At 35.3% G+C, this 23,727-nt stretch overlaps 9 protein-coding genes across 9 annotated transcripts; 2 read left to right on the top strand and 7 right to left on the bottom strand.

The window, feature by feature from the left end:
* Window positions 1–621: 621 nt before the first annotated feature.
* On the bottom strand, window positions 622–2,796 carry RNJ42_04919 (Hyphally regulated cell wall protein N-terminal; the record flags this gene model as incomplete). The annotated part of the gene is made up of 1 exon (XM_071055083.1): window positions 622–2,796. The coding sequence occupies one exon, from the start codon at window positions 2,794–2,796 to the stop codon at window positions 622–624; it is 2,175 nt and encodes a 724-aa protein (XP_070909776.1).
* A 2,679-nt stretch (window positions 2,797–5,475) lies between these two features.
* Window positions 5,476–8,193, bottom strand: RNJ42_04918 (uncharacterized protein; the record flags this gene model as incomplete). The annotated part of the gene is made up of 1 exon (XM_071055082.1): window positions 5,476–8,193. The coding sequence occupies one exon, from the start codon at window positions 8,191–8,193 to the stop codon at window positions 5,476–5,478; it is 2,718 nt and encodes a 905-aa protein (XP_070909775.1).
* A 2,318-nt stretch (window positions 8,194–10,511) lies between these two features.
* Window positions 10,512–10,946, top strand: CDC26 (anaphase promoting complex subunit CDC26; the record flags this gene model as incomplete). Its single annotated transcript, XM_071055081.1, has 1 exon — window positions 10,512–10,946. The coding sequence occupies one exon, from the start codon at window positions 10,512–10,514 to the stop codon at window positions 10,944–10,946; it is 435 nt and encodes a 144-aa protein (XP_070909774.1).
* Window positions 10,947–11,118: 172 nt separating this feature from the next.
* RSC8 (Rsc8p) lies at window positions 11,119–12,759 on the bottom strand (the record flags this gene model as incomplete). The annotated part of the gene is made up of 1 exon (XM_071055080.1): window positions 11,119–12,759. One exon carries the CDS (start codon window positions 12,757–12,759, stop codon window positions 11,119–11,121), a length of 1,641 nt encoding a protein of 546 aa, XP_070909773.1.
* An 845-nt stretch (window positions 12,760–13,604) lies between these two features.
* On the top strand, window positions 13,605–16,124 carry IRC5 (putative ATPase; the record flags this gene model as incomplete). The annotated part of the gene is made up of 1 exon (XM_071055079.1): window positions 13,605–16,124. One exon carries the CDS (start codon window positions 13,605–13,607, stop codon window positions 16,122–16,124), a length of 2,520 nt encoding a protein of 839 aa, XP_070909772.1.
* A 260-nt stretch (window positions 16,125–16,384) lies between these two features.
* ERG28 (Erg28p) lies at window positions 16,385–16,831 on the bottom strand (the record flags this gene model as incomplete). The annotated part of the gene is made up of 1 exon (XM_071055078.1): window positions 16,385–16,831. The coding sequence occupies one exon, from the start codon at window positions 16,829–16,831 to the stop codon at window positions 16,385–16,387; it is 447 nt and encodes a 148-aa protein (XP_070909771.1).
* A 343-nt stretch (window positions 16,832–17,174) lies between these two features.
* Window positions 17,175–18,332, bottom strand: RNJ42_04913 (uncharacterized protein; the record flags this gene model as incomplete). Its single annotated transcript, XM_071055077.1, has 1 exon — window positions 17,175–18,332. The coding sequence occupies one exon, from the start codon at window positions 18,330–18,332 to the stop codon at window positions 17,175–17,177; it is 1,158 nt and encodes a 385-aa protein (XP_070909770.1).
* A 456-nt stretch (window positions 18,333–18,788) lies between these two features.
* Window positions 18,789–21,665, bottom strand: SAP1 (putative AAA family ATPase SAP1; the record flags this gene model as incomplete). The annotated part of the gene is made up of 1 exon (XM_071055076.1): window positions 18,789–21,665. One exon carries the CDS (start codon window positions 21,663–21,665, stop codon window positions 18,789–18,791), a length of 2,877 nt encoding a protein of 958 aa, XP_070909769.1.
* Window positions 21,666–22,339: 674 nt separating this feature from the next.
* On the bottom strand, window positions 22,340–23,503 carry CAJ1 (Caj1p; the record flags this gene model as incomplete). The annotated part of the gene is made up of 1 exon (XM_071055075.1): window positions 22,340–23,503. One exon carries the CDS (start codon window positions 23,501–23,503, stop codon window positions 22,340–22,342), a length of 1,164 nt encoding a protein of 387 aa, XP_070909768.1.
* Window positions 23,504–23,727: the final 224 nt, after the last annotated feature.

The raw sequence follows: 23,727 nt of genomic DNA, 5'->3' as shown, positions 1-23,727 counted from the left end.
GTGAAGGAAACGTTTCCTGCAGAAACATCGTGGGAAGGTGGGAAATGGGTTTTCTTTGATTCAAAAGGTACGCGTGCCTATGGTACTAAGGCAAAAAGAGTTCTGTGCGGCATTCATTATTCTCCTCTCACAACTTCAAAGGACCCTCAGAAAATTTAAATTGCTTTTCTCTCCCCTTATTAACGGACAAGGAAGGTGTTAACTTGTGAGGGACATTATATTGGGAAGGATTAATGGGAAAAGGTGCATAAATACTAAATACAAACCAAAACGAAGCTGTAGTGACAAGGGGGGGGCTACATGTTTCTATAACTTTCTGCACTTCCCTTATATTTAATATTTTAAGTGAAGTGTCATCGCCAGAACAAGATGCCCTTAATCGTAATGATTTCCCAGAGTTAATATTATAATTTTAAAGAGCTACAAAGTAATTTCATGATGATTTACACAATATTAGTTTCGATATATTTAAGTTTTTAGATATTGCTTTGATTTTTCTTTAAAAAAATGTATCAATCTAAAATGTAGGAAGGATAAGCCTTGAAAAAAATATTGAAAATTGAAAACAAATAAAATAAAATTCATCATAGGTAGCTTTTTCTTCACCAAAAATGTGATTACTTATGTAGTTAATAATGAAATAGCAACAATTGTAGTAAGTAATGTTCTGGATAGATGGTGATGTACCTTCAATCCAGAACCTGTATACGTAACCAAAACTGTATTCTCTACTGTATCCGTACCAAATAAAGTCGTAGTCACGTTGGCGCTGTTTGTGGCGCTGACAGCTTGAGCTGCAAGTGAATGGCTGTGGAAATTACTAATGCCTGTAGAATCAATAGTTTCTGGATTACTTTTCGGTGAGCTCCTAGAAAGAGCAACGTATTGATCACTATTTATTCTTGTTTGACTATTGGCTTCATTGGTTCTGCTGTCATAGTCATCATTTTTAGAGGGATCATTACTGTCTGATTCTGAAACTGATTCATAGCCTCCATTACCATTGTTATCCTCGTCAGCGCCATTTTTATTATCATTATTATGATCACTATAATTATTATTGTTGTCACTATCTGCACCCTCTCTAGGAGATGTAGTTAATGTCACGCCGTTAGAAGTAAATGTTGGTGCTGAATCAGTTATATGGTCACTAATTGTACCGGGTACAGGTGTAACATGCTCTGGGCGGTCAGTTACATAAGGTTCGCTTTCAGGTTGTAAAATAGAAGAAGAACTTGTTGGTGCTAGATATGAGGCTGGGATATCAGATGAACGTCTTAGTGACCAAGTTGATAAGATTGTTGGAATGGAGGGGGTAGCTGGATCTATTGATGTAGCTGTTGCTGGATCGATTGATGAACTTGGTGGAATGGACGAGGTGGCTGGATCGATTGATGAACTTGGTGGAATGGACGAGGTGGCTGGATCGATTGATGAACTTGGTGGAATGGATGATGATGTTAAGGTTGAAGTTGGAATAGGCGAAGTGGCTGTATCTGAACTTGTTGGAATGGACGAGGTGGCTGGATCGATTGATGAACTTGGTGGAATGGACGAGGTGGCTGGATCGATTGATGAACTTGGTGGAATGGATGATGATGTTAAGGTTGAAGTTGGAATAGGCGAAGTGGCTGTATCTGAACTTGTTGGAATGGACGAGGTGGCTGGATCGATTGATGAACTTGGTGGAATGGATGATGATGTTAAGGTTGAAGTTGGAATAGGCGAAGTGGCTGTATCTGAACTTGTTGGAATGGACGAGGTGGCTGGATCGATTGATGAACTTGGTGGAACTGATGATGATGTTAAGGCTGAAGTTGGAATTATATCTTGGCAATTAGTGTCAGCTGGTGCTTCTAGGCCATAGGTTACTGAGTAAGTACTTATGATATTACCATTATAGTTAACAGAAGAGGAAGAACCGGTCAAAAGTGACGATATGTAACCACATCCAATATCATAACGATTCACCCCTAAGCTTGTAGTTACAGTAAGAATACCAGTTAAATTATCATAAGTAAAGTCGACACCAGCGCCTGCTGTATCTATACTGCTCATATCACTTAACCCTTCCACTTTTATTGGATACGGGTTGTTGGTATTTATAAATGCAGCAATTGTGGTAAGCGTATTGATCAATTTACAAGTGTTGCCTTGGAAGTGATTGGAATCTATGATTAGTGTTCCCTGATGTATTTCAATACTACCAGGGCCAGATATTGGACCGTACAAGTAGTACTTGGCTGCACCACCAAAGCTAATAGTGCCAGAATTTTGAATAGTGTTAAAAGAGCTTACAGTAAATATGTTTCCATTTTGAAGTGGATCAGCTTCAACATTACCATCATATTTTTCATATACTAATGTTCCAGAATTAGTTATATATTGAGAGCTGATCTTTACAGTTGATCCTTCATCTGAAGCAGTGTGGGCTAAGGATATGATCATTGTTCCAGAATTTTCAAATACAATTGGGCTTATCTCTATGTTCTGGGCGGTATTAGGGTTTGTGATGGTTAGTAAACAACCATTAGAAACTTCGAATGGACCAGCCATTTGGAAGGTTGATAGATAGGCTTGCGAATTAAAAGTAGCATCGAGAGAACCAGGATTAAAAATAGTTGTTTTATTGAGGAAAATATAACTGCTCCCTCCTTCTAAAGTAAGTGAAGCGTCTGGATTAACATTGAGTATTTCATTAAAAGTTTGGTCACCAGTTAATGTCGTTGGATTATTGATATCCAACGCTTTAACCACTGCCCAAAAGCAGAGTGTAAATAACTTTAGGTATAGCATTTTGGTTATGCTGTCACTTTTCGTCTAAGATAAATAACAGTAATTCTTGGTTGTTATAATTATTTTCTTATATTTAGAAAGGAAGTGTACTGGGAACTCAAAATTCTATATCAAAAAAAGTTCCGATATTTATATAAATTAAATATCACAATATCCAGTATTTAATTACCTACCATCGAAATCATATTTTCTTCTTAGAACTACAACAGGATTCGTTATTATACAAATCACTTGTGTAGTAGTAGCTGTAACTAAACTAATTAAGGATACGGCAAAGAAAAAAGAAGGCTCATTGTTTTTAGAGTTTTGGTTTAATAGTTTGTTATTGTTACTAAGTAATTTTAATAACGGATCCGCTTAATATTTCCTACTTCATAAATTCATGTCAGAACAGTTAGTTTTTATAATGGCTTGGTAGAAATATTCAAAGCATTCGATACAAAGCACCACATATACAAAAAGTAATTGCTAAGAATTACCTTACCCTAAAAATTTCCAAGAGCTATGGAAAATCTTGGCAATGAGCTAATATAGATTGTCTTTGCAACTATGAAAGATTTTTTTTCAAATAGAAGGTGTTGCAAAAAATGGTAGCTGTATATACAGAATTATTTAAAAACAACTTGTAAATTTTACTCCTAATATCTGAGTATGTAAAGACACCATGGAATCTTACTAGGAACCTTAAAATAAGCCTTGCTATTTCTGGGTCGAGAAAAGGTATATTTTAGTCACCCCGGTTCCCATTCCCAAATAAAAACTTCGTAGCCATTAGCAACCGATACGGCAAAAACTTTTTTTTTCCGCCGCATCGACGTCATTCTAAGAATAACCGCGGAGGACGATATTTGTTTTGTAACAGAGTCCTGTACAGCATGCATTATAGATCTTTGATATGTAAAATGACTAACATATAGAGTTCTTTGCTCTTCTAGGCAAATCAGTTGATACTGAGAATCAATACAGAATTTTGGATTGCTTTGTAACCCATTATAACTGAATTATAATCGAGTCTGGCATTTCATGTGTTGTGATTACCCATATAGAGACAATGGAAAAGAAATGATTTGTTAAAAATGTCATGTAGAAATTTTTCAAATACATAAGTGGCTTATAAAAAAGATTGATGACTGATCTGCTTAATTATTATCCTTAATACTTCAGTTAAGGGTATTATTTGTTGATCTTGAGACCATGCTGATTAAATTTTTCTTTTTGTACTCTCTACCATAAAGCAAATTAAGGTCAATATTAAAAAAACTGAAGATCTCTGAAATGAAAAATTCTTGTAAAAAGAAGATGGAAAATGAAAAATTTATAACCTTAAGTCCCAGAGATGGTGCAAACGGTGATATATATCTATATAATTTATTATATACAAAAGAACAAGACTGACCTGGTATAAAGTAATCACTGATTGCTATTTATGGTATTATTATGATTCTATTACTTCATAAATAGAAAGATTGTTAGTCGGTTTCTGATCATACTAACAAGTTTATATAGGCAATAAAAAATTTTATGCGCTGTTATACGAAACTTAGAGATGCGATTTGATATGTTTTAAGGAGTGAACAGCATTTAACATATGATACCTACTGTGAACTAATTGTATGAAATGCAGATATTACCGTGCTTATACTTCAGGCAAAATATTAGCTGTAAAGAAATTATAGCGAGACGGAAGGCAAAAATGTAAATATACTGCAGGTATACACAAATAATTTTTGTTTCTAATATAAACTGGAGAATAACTGTAAGAAGGAGATGAATTATGAAAATTTTCGAAACCATTTTCAATTCATTTATATACCGAGCTGGTGTCGGATAAAAACAAAATTCATTCTATAATAATTGTCTTAGGAGAAAGATTAAGGACGAGCTAATAATAGTTGTTTAACCGTTTCCATTTCCTATCTATGCGACTTTACGGTTCATTTAGTAGCTTGAGCTACTTAACAAATAACACTATAAAGCGAAATTTAGCACGAATACCTAGTGTGTTGGCTATATATCATATAAACTTGATGTGAAAATGAGCTACAGAAGAATCTGCTATCAAATAAAGGGCAAATAAATAAATATGATCTCGAAGATCGGACGAAAAAGCTATCTTTGGTTGGCAAAAAAAAAATGAGGGAAAAGTAACATACATATTCAAAAAGGAAACAGAAATTGATTTGAGGCATCTCTAATAGCATATGGAAGATTTTAATTAGGGTATTCTTGTCAGTGTAACTATTTGTTGAGTGTTAGTTTTGCCTCAGTATTTATTTACTCAAAATAAAGAAATATTGGGCTCATGTCAGTAGGTTGATTATAATAATTGACATTGGAGAAGGTAAACTGTATCTAATACTTTCAGTTTCTGCTATAAATGAAAAGTTGGAAATGGGTATAATCCCTTAATAATATGTTGTTTCTTTTTGGAATCTGGTAAAAATAAGAGTTTTTCGAAAAAAATGAAAATAGAAATCAATTGTATATATTCGTATATATATTAGTTAAAATAAATGAACTGCAAGTTCTCTCATAATTCGGAATTAGGAGGAATAAAAAATCAAAATTAGGAAGGTAAAATGTAACGAACTATAACCGCTGAAACTGCTGAACCATTATTGATAAAATAATCTTAGTCAGGAGTTTGATTTATTGTTGATGAGGGACAGTAATTATTGATCAAATAACTACGAACAACATCAAACAAATAGCAACTATTGAACTGCATAGCTGAATTTGTAACCGCAATCCAGAGCCTATATAGGTTGTCAATATGGTATGCTCAAACGTGGAGGTACCACTTAACGTAGTGGTTACAAACTGTTGTACACTATTTGTAGCACTAACAGCCTGGGCTGCAAGTGAATGACTTAGAGATTGGCTTACCCCAGAACCGGCACTAATACCTGATCCGCCAGTACCTGATCCACTAGTACCAGTACCTGATCCACCAGTACCAGTACCTGATCCACTAGTACCTGATCCACCAGTACCAGTACCTGATCCACCAGCACCAGTACCTGATCCACTAGTACCAGTACCTGATCCACCAGCAGCAGTACCTGATCCACTAGCACCTGATCCACTAGTACCAGTACCTGATCCACTAGTACCTGATCCACTAGTACCTGATCCACTAGTACCAGTACCTGATCCACTAGTACCTGATCCACCAGTACCAGTACCTGATCCACTAGTACCAGTACCTGATCCACCAGCACCAGTACCTGATCCACTAGTACCAGTACCTGATCCACCAGCAGCAGTACCTGATCCACTAGCACCTGATCCACTAGTACCAGTACCTGATCCACTAGTACCTGATCCACTAGTACCTGATCCACTAGTACCAGTACCTGATCCACTAGTACCTGATCCACTAGTACCAGTACCTGATCCACTAGTACCAGTACCTGATCCACCAGCACCAGTACCTGATCCACTAGTACCTGATCCACCAGTACCAGTACCTGATCCACTAGCACCAGTACCTGATCCACCAGCACCAGTACCTGATCCACTAGTACCAGTACCTGATCCACCAGCAGCAGTACCTGATCCACTAGCACCTGATCCACTAGTACCAGTACCTGATCCACTAGTACCTGATCCACTAGTACCTGATCCACTAGTACCTGATCCACTAGTACCTTCTACCGCGGAACTAGAAAATGCGCCATTACTATTAACTGAGTTTGTCGAGGTTGCAGCTTCATTATTACCTAATCCAGCAGTTGTTTCAGTGCCTGAACCACTACCTGCGTTATTTTCTTCATTAGATGTGGATGTGGGAGCATTAGGTGATGATGTGGGGCCTAGCTGATTAGAGGACGTAGAGGACGATTGGGTATTTATTTCATTGTTAGAACTGCTGTTTGGTATGTTGGAAGATACTACATTAGAGCTAGAGGGCAATACGTTTGAAGCTAATGTCGAAGAGGCTGAAGTACCTGCAGAAGATTGAGGACCTGAGGATAATGACGAGAACAAAGAAACAGATGATGATACTGTCGAAGATGTTGACGATGGTAATCCTGAAGACGAAGTCGTTGATGGTAATCCTGAAGACGATGTCGATGATGGTAATCCTGAAGACGATGTCGATGATGGTAATCCTGAAGACGATGTAGATGATGGTAATCCTGAAGACGATGTAGATGATGGTAATCCTGAAGACGATGTAGATGATGGTAATCCTGAAGACGATGTAGATGATGGTAATCCTGAAGACGATGTCGATGATGGTAATCCTGAAGACGATGTCGATGATGGTAATCCTGAAGACGATGAAGCTATATTTTGGCAAGTCGTATCAACAGGTAATATCTGGGTATAAGTTACCGTGTAACTATCTATAATTCCTCCACTGAAGTTGATATTAGATGGTGTGCCTATTAACAGAGACAATAAGTAACCACAACCGATATTGTACTGGTTTACACCCAGACTTGTAGTTACGGTAAGAATTCCTGTCGCATCATTATAGATAAAACTGCCATCTGTTCCTGCCGTTGTTATAGTACTTAAAAGGCTCAAACCTTCGATTTTAATTGGTGTTGGAATATTGGTCTGTGTAAATGCGACACCAACTGTCACTAAGTTTACAAGATTAACCGTATTGCCCTCAAAATTTTCAGTATCAATAATCAAAGTTCCTTGGTTTACATTTAAATTTCCAGGACCTGTAACTGGAGCATTTAGGTAATATTTCGCTGCCCCCTTGAAGTTAATTGCGCCTGAATTTTGAATAGGGTTAGTAGAAGAGATGGTGAATATATTTCCACTCTCGAGAGGATCGATTTCTGGAACAATACCGTCCTTATCGTAAGTTATGGTTCCCGTATTCACCAACGTACCCGGATTAATTTCAACTATTGAATTTGAATCTGATGCTGTATGACCTACAGAAATGACCAGATTCCCACTGTTTTCGAGTAAAGTAGGATTAATCTGAATATTTTGGGTAGCTCCAAGTGTATTAGGATTTGTAATGGTTAATTGACCACCGTTGTTCACTTCGTATGGGCCAATCATCTGGAAAACTGAAATTGGATTTAGCGTTTGCAATACCAAATTACCATTTAAAGATGTAAAGGCAACACTGGTAACTGCATCATTAAAAATGTAGCTACTGCCTCCATTCAATGTTAAGGAACCACCTGTGTTAATATTAACTACATCATTAAATGTTTGGTCCCCGGTTAGAGTAGTAGGTGTATCGACTTCTAAAGCATGAACAATAGTCACACTACAGAACAATATGAAATTTATGAGTTTCATTTTTTTCTTAATGATTAGTCTTTTTTTAACTGTAGCAACTATTGATGTGATATAATCTAGTTTATTAGATCCGTTAACTGGTTTTTTATAATCTTGATATATGTATAGTGATAACATATAAGCAGAAACAAGATAGATGAATTAATTAATTGAAAAATCGAAATCATTGTAAAATGTTCGGTTTTTATATCAGAATTATTTAAGTATCGCATCAGAGATATGGGTTAAGGGTGGGCGGACCTCCAACTAATAGCTTTTAGTAACGTTTTATTCTAGATCATATCAAATGCCATTATAGGTGAAACACGAAGCAGCAATTAGTTGACAAATATACAATCATTTAAAAAGGAAAAGGGAAGCTAAGAGGGTTATCCGTATTTCCGTTTGATTGTTATTATGCTAAAATTTGAAATATTAAATTATTCTAATTGTATTGCATACAATTTATTAATTTTTTTTTTATGTTTTCTTTAGTATAAAATTATTGATGATCTCATTGAAGCTAAAAGAAATGTTTTGAGTATTCTCCTCTAATAAACATTAACTGTCTTTTGGGAACAGTTTTTAATTGAATAGTTCTGGACAATTTTTCCAATTGATAAATGTAATAAGAAAAAATAAAGTTAAGATATATAGAAATGCATATAGGTAGACTTACTGGGGCTAACTATACAACCAAATTGTTCAGTTCAAAAAAGAGTTTCAATTATTTGATTGCATTGGCTCTATTATAAGTGCAAAAAGAAATTGAAAGTATCCTATTTAGGTCACATTTGAGTCACCCCTGACTCAGCATCGCTAATACGAACGAAAAGAAAAGACAATGCTATCTGATTATTGCTTTCCAAAACGAATCGTACGGCGTAATATTTTATATCCAAAAATTGAGAACATAACATAACTTTCAATACAATCTATAATATTCAACAAATCCCCAAAAATCCGGATACAGTAATCACATATCAAATCAAAAAAACGGGTTCTACTTAACTGTTATTATAAGAAATGTTTAAATTGATCTGTTATTTAATTAATTAATTTTTATCGGATTTTAGAAGTAGTCATGGGGAGTTGGGAAAAAAAAGGTTCTCTAGGCTGGTGTCGTCACTAACACACAATGCCCAGAATAGTATTTAGATGAGGGGTGGTACATTAATTAAACCTTGCGGGTATGTTGTAGATATAATGATACCTTCTAGATTAAGAAAAGACAACCCTCATACACCTTGAATAAAGAAAAGTGGGTAATTATGTAGAAATAAGTATAAACTAACTTTTAGAAATATAAAGAACTTAGTTGATTTACCAAGTTTTGTAGTTGTGATGGACAGAGAAAATGAGCAAATTTGTAAATATATGATATGGTAAATATTAAGAAATAGTGTGGGTGCATGTGTAGTATCTTGCTAAAAAAATTACAAAAGAAAAGACAAGGAAAATCTTTATGGAGCAAAGGTCCCATAAGATGCTGTTTATCATTATAGTAACGTACATCTTATTGCGGTTTATAAAATGGTTGAATAATAGAGTTGGGGTAATAAGGTGTGTAAAGAGGGTCAAAACAATGGATAATATTTGATGAGTGTATATGATCCATACTAAATAATAGTAAAAAGGAAAATATGAGAGAGGAAGGATTAGAGTATGCGAACTAGCACTTTAAACTTAATGTTATGAAAAAATAGAATACCATGCCAAGTAAACAAATCACAAACCAAAACTCAAATTCGTTGGTAAGAAAAAATTCATTATCACTAGTGAATTTTATCATAAAATAAGATTGTTAACCTAGTTTTGTAGTTTTATATCTAGGATATATGGTCTATAAACTCCCAATTGACGTATGACATATGTAATAAATACAACTAAATGTTTATAAAAGAATAAAGAAAAAGTGGGGGAGAAAGAAAAATACCTATAATATTGATTCTTAACATATTATAACAGAATACAGAATAACAATGCCAAAAAAAAATGTGGTGAACAAGTTAGCTATAATGTTCCAGATCCTAGGTGCGGTCGAATTAAAAAGTATTAGTATTGTAACACTTCATTGAACCTTCTTGAAATCAGCATCTTTGTAGATGTGGATAATGAATTCATCAGAAATAGCAGCAAATAGTTGGGGAAAAAATAAATAAGCCCTGTAGGGGGCTCGAACCCCTAACCTTATGATTAAGAGTCATACGCGCTACCGATTGCGCCAACAAGGCTTATTAATTGTATTGCTTGTCAATAAGAGGTTTATAGTCATATTATCTCTAAAAATAGCACTGAAATTTTCTTCAACACTGCTTTTTTTATTTCTCCTAGCAATATAAACTCTATCTATCGCAACATCTGAGAACCTTAAACACTGACTTTGTCAAATCTATTTCAATTATTTACTATAGACATATATTTATTAACCGTTGTTTGATTGATTCAACACAGTCATGCTAAGAAGACCTCTTACTACTTTGAAATTAACTTCCGATGATGTAAGTGGGTTGATAGCTGAATTAGAAGACCAGAAACTGCAGCAGATGATAGATACACAAAGGAAAAATGTAATGCGATCATCGACTAGGATAGATGGGGTATCGGGTACTGTTCAACTACAAGAAAACGAAAGGTCTATTCAATCAAATGAGGTGGATGAGACCCTTGATGATCCTATTCCTGTCGATTCCTTCATACATGCCAGCCCCTTGGATAATAAGAATAATTCCAGGCTGGAACAATTTGGGCAAGGACTTAACATTTCTTTAGATAATATTGATCCAAGTGCAACATCAGATCATCCATTTTCGGTACCGCAGCAATCTCGACAAAACCCAACGAATAATGCAGAAGATACAAGTCAGTCAAATCCATTTTATCGAGCATAGTTATTTAATTGAGACACTTGAATCTTTTTATCCTTGATTTTGTCGTAATAGGTAACAACAATGTTTGTTTTTGTTTAGCAAACCTGCCAAAAACGATATTTACTAATTAGTACAACAGTATAAAAATATGCTGTTTTATATAACCACATGTTTTAATAATACATATTTGTTTTTATAGGGACCATACTTTAAATACCTGTGGCTCAACAAATGTTGAGTTGTTCTTGTTTTGGTCTAAGTCTTTAGAATTATCGTCTTGCTCCCTCTTTTCTGAATCTTGTTCTTCTTTTTCAAGCATATCCATATTGCTGTCCATTTGCTCTGAAGCTATTACTAGTTTTTTTGTGACATTTAGCTCTGAGAGTTTGTTGTTGATACTGGCGACATCTTGGCTTAAACGCGACTTATCATCCGTTATTCTCATTATTTCTTGGCTATACCTTTCATTTTCATGGACCAAAGCGATATTCAAATTATTCAACCTTTCTAGTTTAATTTTTAGTTTCTTAGAATACTGTTTAATTAATTCTTGGGCTAGAACCCTCATCTGTACTTCATATTTTTCGGCACATATTTTTGCAGAAATCAGAAGCTTTTCTTCAATGATTTCTTTATTCTGAGAATCTAAAAGTTGAGTAATTGTCTCTTCCATGATGTTGATAACATTGCTCACATTGGAGGTCGGTTCTTTTGCCCTATATTTGTCCATCAGATATTTGACGTCTCTATCCTGCAAGGGTAAGGATAGGTATTTATCAATACAATCTTCAACAGTTTTATTGCCACCAACGTGTCTAGCTATATGACCCCAATCACTTTGGAACATTTCTAAACCTTCTAGTAGTAATACAATGTCCTGATCTGACCATATCTTCCTATGAGGGAAGGAATTTTCATCCGATAATTTTAGGAAATCAGAAGATTGAAACTTTTCCCCAAATTGTTCTCTAGAGAAGCACTTGGTACACAGATTGGCGTGTCTATTGCGAAGATTGAAATATTTCACAGTTATATTATTATTACCACACATGTGGCAAATGAATACTTTCTGCATATCCTTTGATTGTAATTTTTCTGATTTTAGGGCATTATAGGCATTAGTAGGATCGTAAATGTTTTTTCTAAGAGATACATTGATAGGATATTTGTCATCACCAAGACCTTTATCGTTACTTTTACTGTCTTCATTGGCATGCAAAATCGAATCTTCGAATTCTCTCATATTTATCTTCAAATAATTCTCGTTCTCCAATTCAATTGCTGTTTCTAATCTTCTCTTCTTATTTATCTTCTTGGTTTTCTCTGGTAGAAATGGTTTCAAACCTTGTGGTGTATCTAAGACAATCTGGAAATGGCCTGTAAAACTAGGTCCAATAACAGTAGGTTTCGACCGTGGATCCACTTGATAGTTGATAAGTCCCCATTTTTCTAAAAATTCATGAATCTTTACAATAGAAGCAATATCTAATGCTATATTTCTCCTCACTGCTGTAATTGTAAGATACTCGGATGGCGATAACCTATATGTATTGATCATGAAGTTTCTGGTATCCATGTATGACTTCTCAGACTTAAAACGTGAGGAATTATCAAAGAACTCCGGAAGTGATCTTTTCTCAATGGCATGTACCTCTTCCATCTGAAACCATCTGGAAAAACTTGGCACAACTACTTCATTGGTCTGCTTCATTAGAAATTTCAGTGCTTTATCCTCGTACGATGAAGCTTCCTTCTCATAATCAACAGTAGCATCCTTGACAGTATCTTGACTTTCTTCCTTCTTAGCCTCGACTTGAACTTTATCTTCATCCATATTGCCTTTTATATATTATAATATCTATCACTTTCTTGGGTTGGTGCAAATCAGGATGTATTGAATGAAAAAAAACCTGAATAAAACAAAATAATCTTTAAAATGTCGGTTATTTTATTATATTTTATCGTCCTCTCCTCCGTTCAATTGAATAAAGGGAATGATAAAGATCTTAGCACACAAATATAGAATAAAGAATGTTTTATATTCGTGACCACACTATTCCATGCTTAGTATAATATGTTATTTAACAGTATAATCTATCCATATATTATGTTTGGTTATTATCGTCGCGAAATTCTACGCAAAAAAAAAATAAAAAAAAATATGGAAAGTCACGTTTCATTTCGTCCTCAGTGTTATATCACATGATTATTCGTACATTATTGTGGTCACGTTTAGTTTCGTTTAATATGTTAATTAATTATCTGGGTAACGGACCGCGTCTATATTTGTAATTTGTAACGAAATTTATTTTATTGCTTTTTTTAACGCGTCAGTGGATGATAAGCGATGAGGTCTCCTTAAGGTATACGTCAGGTATCGATTTCGACCTTTAATGAAAATTTTTTCAACATCTAATATGCAATTATATCCTCTAGTTTATCAAAATCCTCTCGAAAATCTCATACTATCAGTAATAAAGACTGAAGAAAAAGGCTATTCCTGTCTAATTTTTTTTTTTTCTCAGGGTTTAAAAATCAAGATCTGATCTGCCCAATTAAGGTTTTATAAAGTTTGCCACGTTTATTGATTTATGACATATATTGAGCCTAATTTATTATCAGTTGAGTTATTAGGTTACTAAATAGAAGATAATTTGAAAATATAAAAAAAAATAGGCGATGAGCACAGGAAGGAGATATTTGAGAAGTAGCCGTAAAGCTGCTCCAGAACCACCAAAATATAAAGAGGTAGAGGAGGATGATTTAAGTAGTGATACATTAGTATCTGAGGATGAGGATGTTGTAAAGACTATTGAGGATACTCCTCCTGTATGGTTGAGAGATGATACTGTGGGCCCAGAAGATGTTCTCCTCGATTCTGATGAGGAAGATAAGGAAGATAATGATAATTATTTGGATGAACTACTAATAAAGGAACAAGGAAAACATAGGCAAGGTGACGGCGATAGTGAAAGTAACGACGATGATGAGGAGGACGTTAATGATATGGATAAAGCTAGTGTGGCGCTAAAATTGAAGAAGCTAGATGAATTTGTTAAACAGAGTCAGGTCTACTCTAGTATTATTGCTGACACTCTACTGAAGAGGACGTTGGAAAGATCCGAAGAAGAGGAGGCTAAAGCCAAAGAGGAGATGGATGAACCTCCTAAGAAAAAGGTAAAAACAAGCAGATCTATATTCGATTTTTTTAAGAAGAGACAGAATACTGATGATAATAAGGAAACAGTAGTGGTTAAAGATCAAAAATCAGAAGAGGAGAGAATATCACAAGAACAACCATCACTATTAAAAAATTGTGTGCTTAAACCATATCAGATGGAAGGTTTAAATTGGCTTATTACACTTTATGAAAATGGACTGAATGGGATCCTTGCCGACGAAATGGGTTTAGGGAAAACAATACAAAGTATTGCCTTACTTGCTTTCATATATGAGATGGATACGAAAGGCCCTTTCCTAGTAGCTGCCCCATTAAGCACTGTTGATAACTGGATAAATGAATTTGAACGATTTGCACCAGGTATCCCAGTACTGAAATATTATAGTCAAAGTGGGTTTGCATCAAGACAAAAGTTATTGAAAAACTTTTTCAGGAAAAATAATAAAGAAGGTGTCGTTATTACTTCTTATGAAATGATTATTAGAGATTCTAACACGATTATGTCTGAGCAATGGAAATTTTTGATTGTGGATGAGGGGCATCGTTTAAAGAATATTAATTGTAGACTAATCCAAGAGTTAAAAAGAATCAATACTTCCAACAGACTATTGTTAACGGGTACCCCTCTACAAAATAATTTGTCAGAGCTATGGTCTTTATTAAATTTCATTCTGCCCGACATATTTGCTGACTTTGAGATATTCAACAAGTGGTTCGACTTCAAGGATTTGGATTTACAAAGCAATTCTGCAAAATTGAACAAACTGATTAATGATGAATTAGAGAAAAATTTAATATCTAATCTGCACAGTATCTTGAAACCATTTTTATTAAGAAGACTTAAAAGTGTTGTTCTGAAAGATGTTTTACCGCCTAAAAGAGAGTATATCGTCAATTGTCCCCTGTCACACATGCAAAGGAAGTTTTACAAAATGGCTTTATCAGGAAAACTGAAGGTAACGATCTTTAAAGAGCTTGTTAAGTCTTTTTTTACCTTGAATCAGGATCATATTGGAACAGTTTCAAATAAGTCCATCAGAGACTTCATCGAGTATAAACTCGACAAGGATTCATTAGATAAGCCACCTACTGATATTTTAAAACAGATGAATGAACTTTACATGGAACATTTGAACACATTCACCAAAAATCAAAGGTTACAGAATATGATGATGCAACTCAGACAAATCGTAGATTCCACCTTACTCTTTTACTTTCCGTATATTGAACCTGAAGAATTGACTCTTGACTTCTTACTAGCTTCTTCAGGTAAACTTCAGATGCTCCAAAAATTAGTTATTCCGTTGATTAGAAAAGGGCACAAAGTTCTGATATTCTCTCAATTTGTAAATATGCTTGACTTACTTGAGGATTGGACAGAATTGAATGATCTAAAATCCCTTCGTATTGATGGTGGGGTTGATAACTCGACTAGAAAAGAATATATTGAAAAATTCAACGATAAGAATGATAAACATCAAGTATTCTTACTCTCTACTAGAGCAGCAGGACTCGGTATTAACTTAGTTGCTGCTGATACGGTTATATTATTCGATAGTGATTGGAATCCGCAAGTCGATTTACAGGCAATGGACAGATGTCATAGAATAGGCCAAACAAAGCCAGTCGTTGTCTATAGATTGTGTTGTGACAATACTATCGAACATGTCATTCTGACAAGGGCTGTGAATAAAAGAAAACTAGAAAGGATGGTTATCCAGATGGGTAAATTCAATAACTTGAAGAAATTGGCTTTGAATGAAAGGTCATTTTTGCAACAAAGGACAGGCAGCAGTGGTAATGTCACAAGTAACAAAGAACTTGTTCAGGAGCTGTCACAATTGTTAGTAAGTAAAATATCGAGCATTGGATTTGAAACAAATTCTAGTGGAAATGATGACTTGCTAACAAAGGAAGAATTTAATGAATTGACAAATAGATCTTTAAGTGCGTATGCACCAAATCGAGAAGTTGACCTTCCACATATTAGACTCTTTGAAACTTCCTCTGGCTTTTGAATATCAAAAGTGCATGAAGTTTAATGAGACAATTATTTTTAAAAGAAGATATAGATAAATATGAAAGGAAAAAAATGCATACTACATGATATATTCTGCAAATTAATTGAGTCTTATATAAAACATGAAATAATTGTATAAGGGAAGTGCGTTAATAATTATTTATCAAAGCTAAGTATTCGTCAATTTCTATAGAAGGATAACATAAATTCATCAAGTTTTAGCAACTTAAAAATAATAAGTTTTCTATTACATGAAAATTACCATGGCAAACCGGTATAGAACTCCTTTTGGTTGTACATCCAAACTAAGGAAGTGGTAGAGACAACCAATGGACCCATGAAACCTTTACCTAGTTTACATGTACGGAAAATAATCAATTCACTACCGAAATGAACCAAAGCGATAATGTAGGAGATAAAGGTTAATTGGTAAATGTGTGGTTCATTTAGGAAGAAAGCACCATAAAATCTAATTACACATGAAACAAAGGTCCAAGTACCGAAGGTTCTAGCACTCAATGGCGTAGTCTCAGCAGGTTTGTTCTCATAAACACGACGGGTCAATTCCAACCCAGAAATATAGGTTTGAATAGAATTGAACACAGAAACAATGGAAATAAATAGCAACCATTTTGGTAGGAAGCCTGGAGGCATGTTGTAAACAGCCTTTTGCAAAGTACCTGCGACTTCTTGGAAACTAATCATTTTATAGGATATTTGTTTTGATTCTTTACCAATTGATTGTTTTTCACGCAAAGGAATTGACAACAACAAATAGAAAACTGAAAGAAATAAAGGAAACTATTTATAAAATTGTTTATTTTGTATATTCTCTAGATGTTGTTTAAAGTTCTCATCCCAAGATGTGTAAGTCTCCCTAATAATTTTTCGGGTGGAGTGGTGGGACCGTACAGCAATTCTTCTTTTCTTTTCTCTAAGGTATTTGAGTGTCAATACTCGTTTAACTGACGAAAGAGAAGACTCAAATCCTAGGCTTTAACTATAATAAGTAACCTCTATGTTAAGAATAACTATTCAATTGTTCTTATCAACAGCAGACATTAATCCACTTGATTGAACGAAACTTCGCCAACATTTTTGTGTTCCCAATCATTAGTAACATGGCCTGTAATAATCTTCTCTTCATGAAAATATTCTTTTTGAATGAATTGGGCATGTGTGCAATTAACTTCTGTAGTTTTAATCCTGTGTATAAGTCTAATAAAGCCTGTATGATAGAATTGCAAAAGTCCTTTATCTCATAGTCAGAAATTTGTATCTTCTTTTTAATATCAGTTACGAAATCATCGCAAGCATTGGGCAAAATCTGATATCTAGAGCATCTTTTAGAGAACGCTCTATTATCTGCTTGTATGGTAATTGGGAGTACTAGCTCAATAAAGTTTTGTAGCAAAAGTAGTAAATATCTCATTAGGTTCCCAATATCTTCAATTGTGATACTGGGATTTAATGTTTGCAATGAAGGCTTCAGTTGGTCTTCAATCAAGTTATTTAATATTAGTTGGACAGTCTCAAAATGAGTCCTGAGGAACATTCCTGTGTCAAAATCTTTTGAGATAGGAACTCTCTTACGCATTAATGGTGCTAGTAGTATCGCTGATTTGAAATAGAGTGCAGCATACTGCCCTGTAATGACACTGAAAAGTAAATGATCTATTAAATACTTTTTAATGGGGACAATATTACTAGATCTATAGTTCTGTCTCAGTACAGAGTATGATACCACCATTAATTGATAGCAGCGGTATAGTACAATGCTATATTCTTTTTCAATATTAGTTTTAGAAGTTCTTAGTTTGTGAACCAGGTTTACCAGTAATAAATGGTATGATCTAATATAATGTAGGTGGAATTTCTTCTGTGTTATATCGGAGTGTATATCATTCAGGATCGCTGAATGATCACTTATAAAAGCCCCATTTCGAAGCTCACGCTCATATTTGGTGCCAGTAAGCCAAATCAGATTGTAAATTAATTTGATATTTTGGGCCTTCTCAGCATCTAATTTAGTAGCAATATACTGTTTCAGTATGTCAAGATTAAGTTCAACATCTCTATACAAATCCAGGTCAGAAATTTTGGGAAGTGGTCTTTTATTTAGGCGCTTACGTTTCCTCAGCTTATATTTCACTAAAGCAAGACATATTACCCAATCTTCGTTATCATATATGTTGTTATCAGTCATATTTGTCTTTAATATAATATATTTGGCACTAAAATTCAATTTATTTTAATATTGTATCCCACTTACCTGTTGTAAGCTATTGATAGTTGGCATGTCAAGCTACCTAAATATAAATTTTTTGTAAATAGAATAGTGAAAATAATATGGTAATATGAATAGATAAATTCAGGTATGAATATGCATTTTTTTTAAATATAGTGACCTATATATGATTATTATATTAATTGAATTATTTAGAATGCTTTTTAAAGTGTGCCCAAGTTAAGGCAATGACGGTAGTGAAGGTAGAATTAGCTTTTGCTCGACACGTTGGATGAACAAAAGAAAAAAAACAACAAAACATAATGCATTTAATGAATGACGTGTTTTGGATAATTGGACAAGTAGGACCAGCCTACTGAGTGAAAAAAAAATAAAACTTGATATAAGATCTTTTCAATTGGAAAAAAGTTCTGATTACACACCGGATGATCCGAACTTGGCAGCCCATTCTTCATATTGTTGCAGACCTTCCTGAGAAACGGAAGGTTTAATATATTCTAAACTGTTCTTGAAATCGATAAGTTCTATGGGCCTTATACTTTCACGAGTGGTTTCAAGGAGTTTGTCTCCGAGTTCTCTTAAAGGCCCCATAGCTGCATCTTTAGCCAAAGACGTAATATCACTACCAGAATAGCCCTCTGTAAGGTTTAGCAATTGCTCAAAGTCTGCATCAGTTATATTATGCTTCTGATGAGATAGTAATTTTTTTAATTGGACTTGCCTTGTGGCAGGCTCAGGTAGCGGAATATATTGACGTCTAACGAAACGTCTTCTAGCTGCCTCATCAATACTCCATGGTAAGTTAGTTGCTGCAAGCACAAGAACACGTCCATCATCCCCATCTTCACGTGCGTTACCTGCTGCAGCGCTCGAAAGGGAAGACCACTGTATAAGGAATTCATTTTTAATTCTTCTACTAGATTCATTTTCACCATCAGAGTTTCTGCTACCCATAATAGAGTCAATTTCATCAACAAAAATAATCGATGGCGATAATTTCTTGGCGATTGCAAACAGCGCTCTAACTAACTTTTCACTTTCACCTAGGTACTTAGACGTTAAACTTGACGCACTAATTGAAAAGAATGTAGAATGAGATTCTGTAGCCACAGCTCTAGCCAACATTGTCTTACCTGTACCAGGTGGTCCAAAGAGCAACATACCACGAACTGGTTCTCTGAGGCCCAAAAATAAATCTGGTCTTAGAAATGGATATACTACGGCCTCTTTCAAAGAGAACTTGGCATTTTCTAGACCAGCAATATCTTCCCAACGAACCTCATCTCCATGAACAACAATCTCGGAGAAGATTTGTTTAGCAGCAGTCTTATCAACACCAGGCAAACTGTCAATTATTTCATCTTCTAATGCTTCCTTCAGCTTCTTTTCATCTGTAGTTTCATCTCCAGATTTTTCCTGAGGTGATGTAGGCCCATTTTGCTCCGATGTTGTTTTCTTAATTCCATCATTGGGCTTAACCACCTTCTTCTTAGTAACAGTCTCCTTATTTTTGCCTACAGCAGGTACTGACTTGGCTGTCGTGGTTTTTGAAGCTACTGGCCTTTTGACCAGTTTTTTAGGTTTTGAAGTTGCTACTTTGCTATTCACTGAAGTGGAACTACCTGTAGGCCTGGAATTAACTGATGTGGTACTCTTACTTACAGGTTTGGTCTTATAGATTACTGGTTGTTTAGCTTCGGTCTTCGCTCTGGTAGGAGCTGGTCTTTTCACTACAGGAACTGCTTTTGTAGAGCTAGATTTCACTGATTTTGTCATCGGTTTGGAGGGACGTTGAGTAATTTTCTTTCCTGTAGTCATCTTTGGAGCCTGTGGGGTATTTTCTGTCCGTTTATTGTATACAAGTTTAGCAACAGCTGCAGCTGAAATTGGTTGAGACTTGGCACTATCAATGTAATTCTCAATCTTTATTTGAGGTTTTTCCTGTTGGATCTCTTTTTTAATTACGGGTTTTGATGGCACTGCACTATTAGTACTTTTAGCTTGTTTTTTTATATTACTCCGTAAGCTATCAGATTTCTCAGAGGTGTTACTACTACCGTTCATGGCATTTGAAGTACTACTTAACACTGGAGCAGATATATTATTTTTCAAAATATATGGTTTTGACGTATTCCAGATGTCTTTTTCAGAGTTATTGCTTAATGAAGGTAAAGGTGGCAGAGGAGGTGGCACAAGCGGAACTTCGACAGGTGTTAGTTTTTGCTTAATGACTGACACATTTGAAGATGAGGATGTAGCTGATACACTAGAGGCTGCATCGTCCTTCCCGCTAAGTCTACTTAAGGCATCCAACCGTGCTTTAGCTTCATCATCAGGTTCAATATCAGACTCATCAGAATAATCATCTGCAAAATAATCATCGACGTCAAATGCAAAGTCTTCTTCACCATTTCCAGAGACACTCAAATGCTTAGAGATTCTTCTGTTCATCCTAGCAATATCGTCGAGTGCTTTTGAGCTTTGTTTCGGTTCCTGTGGAATGTTTATTTTAGTTTTGTTATCCTTCTCAACTTCATCATCGCTATGTAAATCTATCAAATCACCAATTGTGTCCTCATAGCTATCCTCACTGTACTCTCCTTCGTCATCAAAGTCATCAAAATAATCAGCAACGGCACTTTTGTTTTCATTAAGTTTAGGTTTTCCCAGAGGTTTAGATGTGGCGAAATACACTTTTGTATGCTTTTCGCTATCAAGAGAATTGGTATGATGTGATCCGGATGGATTGAACACATTCCCACCATTATTATAATCCGCACGTAAGTTATCATTACGCTGAGGCTCTTGATCTCTGAGGGAAGTAAACTTCTTACGGGTTTTCATGTCACCATTAGGTGGTGCAAAGTTGTTTGTTATCGGTTTCATCGGTGAGTTTATCCTTCTCCTATGTGTAACATCGGTAAATGTTAAGTTATCCTCATCAACTTTATCACCAAACTCCTCATAAAGTTTCTTTACACGTTCTAAGTTTATCAAACCCTTTTGGTACAACTCAGTAATACCATCTCGTACATCAACCTCTTCTTGGGTATATCTAGCTATGTTCGGGTACTGTCTCTCCACCATCGTAAGTTGAAACATCACATTGGTACACATAGCCTTCCATCCTTGAATTGCTTGCTTGTAGTGTCCCCGCTCCTCGAGTTTCAGGAAGTATATACTCTCATTCGCAATCTTGGCATATATATCTGAGAAATCAGTCAGTGGCTGTGGTTTCTTCTTCCCAAGTTTTGCCAACCTACTGAATAGCGTATTAGATGAGTTCTCCATAACGTTTTAGGTCTATTTAGTATTCAGACAAAATCATGCAATTCTAATAAGCCCAGAGACAACCAATCTATTATTGTATTTTTTTTGGTGGCTTTTTATAATAAATACAATAACTAATGTAAGTCTGCTCTCAAATTCTAATAAATCTATTAACACACTCCTTGAAATTATTACCTGTCGACAAGTACAACAATAGAGATATATTTATGAGCTCTTAAATCGGTATTTAGAGTTCTCTCTATTGTGATCATCCCATCCTAAGCACAGAAGAGATCAAATTTTCCTGTTTATGAGGGGGAAGATAAGCCTTTGCACGGCAATTTCTGAGCGGTGGGAGCGCGTCACAAAGGCTAATTTTAAATAATTTATAGCTTATTCTATATAGAGACTGGACTAGTGATTAACTTAATTATTTCAGATTGATGTAAGGATAGTTATATAATGATGGCCTTAGACGCAACATATATGTCACAAAGCTCTATTTCAGTCCAGAGTTTTTCTCATTTTCTTTTATATACAACTTACATTACAATACAACATATTAACAATAGGATCTAAATATACAACAAAGGACTAGAGTGTTTTAACAAAATAGATATGAGAACATACAATTAAAAATGGGAAAAAAAAATGATGCAGTAGGGTTTTATTTTTTTTTATTTTATTTTTTAATTCTAGTGATTGTGTTTCTTTTGTTTTTCACCTAAAATGTATTCTTCAAAGACTCTAGCATCTTCTGCCTCTTCTGGAGACCTTCTTGCGCTTGCGAACTTCGTTGCTATATAGAGCATTGCCTTTGCCTTTTCTTGGCGTTCCTTTGAAGGTACGGATTTATCGTTCAACACACTGTTGCAGACGTCTTTCAATTTCCTTTCAAGTTCGAATTTGTTCATGGCCCACATAACACCCAGAGCGGCACCAGCCATATCCTGTTCAAATTTGGCCTTTTCGTATTGGTCTAATGTATCCTCATCGACTTTGCTCATTTGTTCCATAGTCTTCTGGGCCTCCATACCGGTGGACAAAAGATTGTATGCGGATTTGACACTACGGGCATTATCTCTAGTGCTCGTAAAGATCTTTGAGAAACCAAAAGTCTTCTTGGCCATCAGGTAATTGTTCGCCTTTGTCTTATATATTCTGGCAATCAGATATAAAAGCTCTAGACCAAAACTCTCCAACTTCAACTCCTCAATCTCTTGGTCCAGCTTTTTAGAAAACTCATCTAGATGCCCACCTTTCACGGCTAGGGTATATTTAAGCAATTTGTCGTTCAACTTTTTGGCCAGTTCTTCGACCTGTTTAGCCATCTCGGCTCGCCTCTTCTTCTCCATCTCCACCAACTTCTCCCTTTGCTCCTTGGTTAACTTACCAGGCTTAGCTGACTCGCTGTTCCCATCATGCTTGACTACATGAGTACCATCTGCAGCACCGTTAACCCCACCGTTAGCCGATGTCGCTGTATCACCCGCACACGAGTCCTCACCCATCATCTCAGTGGCCTCATTGAGTTCTTTAAACAGTGAGAAATCACCGATCCAGTCCTTGAACCCATCACCACCAAACATAGCAGTGAAATACTCTTCTGCATCTTCGAACCCTTGTTGTGGCACAGCATCGTCCTTACCGAACTCATCGTACCGTTTCCTTAGATCAGGATCGTTCAAAACTTGGTACGCCTCACCAACTTCCTGAAATTTAGCCTGCGCGTCGGGATCATCGGGATGTTTATCAGGATGCGTCTGCATCGCCTTCTTACGGTACGCCTTCTTGATATCAGACGGCGTAGCATCAGGAGAGACTCCTAAAACATCATAAAACGTTGTATCTTTAACCATTTTTTTTTATATTTATAGCACAATGTATCAATACCCTATAATAAGAACAAAAAGCTTCTAAAAGTAAAAAAATAATATTTTTTTTTATCCTAATTATCTATCTTTGATTTGGGATCGCTATAGGTACAACAACTTATAAACAAATCAAAAGCAAGACCTCAATATCAAATCAAATCAAGGATGTGTTTTTTTATAACTAACTTATACATGTACTACTGCTATAG

Source organism: Nakaseomyces bracarensis (genome assembly GCF_045282275.1).
Source record: "Nakaseomyces bracarensis strain CBM3 chromosome Unknown Scaff13_0, whole genome shotgun sequence".
NCBI lineage: Eukaryota > Fungi > Ascomycota > Saccharomycetes > Saccharomycetales > Saccharomycetaceae > Nakaseomyces > Nakaseomyces bracarensis.
The sequence above is the reverse complement of the archived record's forward strand: the minus strand, read 5'-3'. Positions and strand labels throughout refer to the sequence as shown.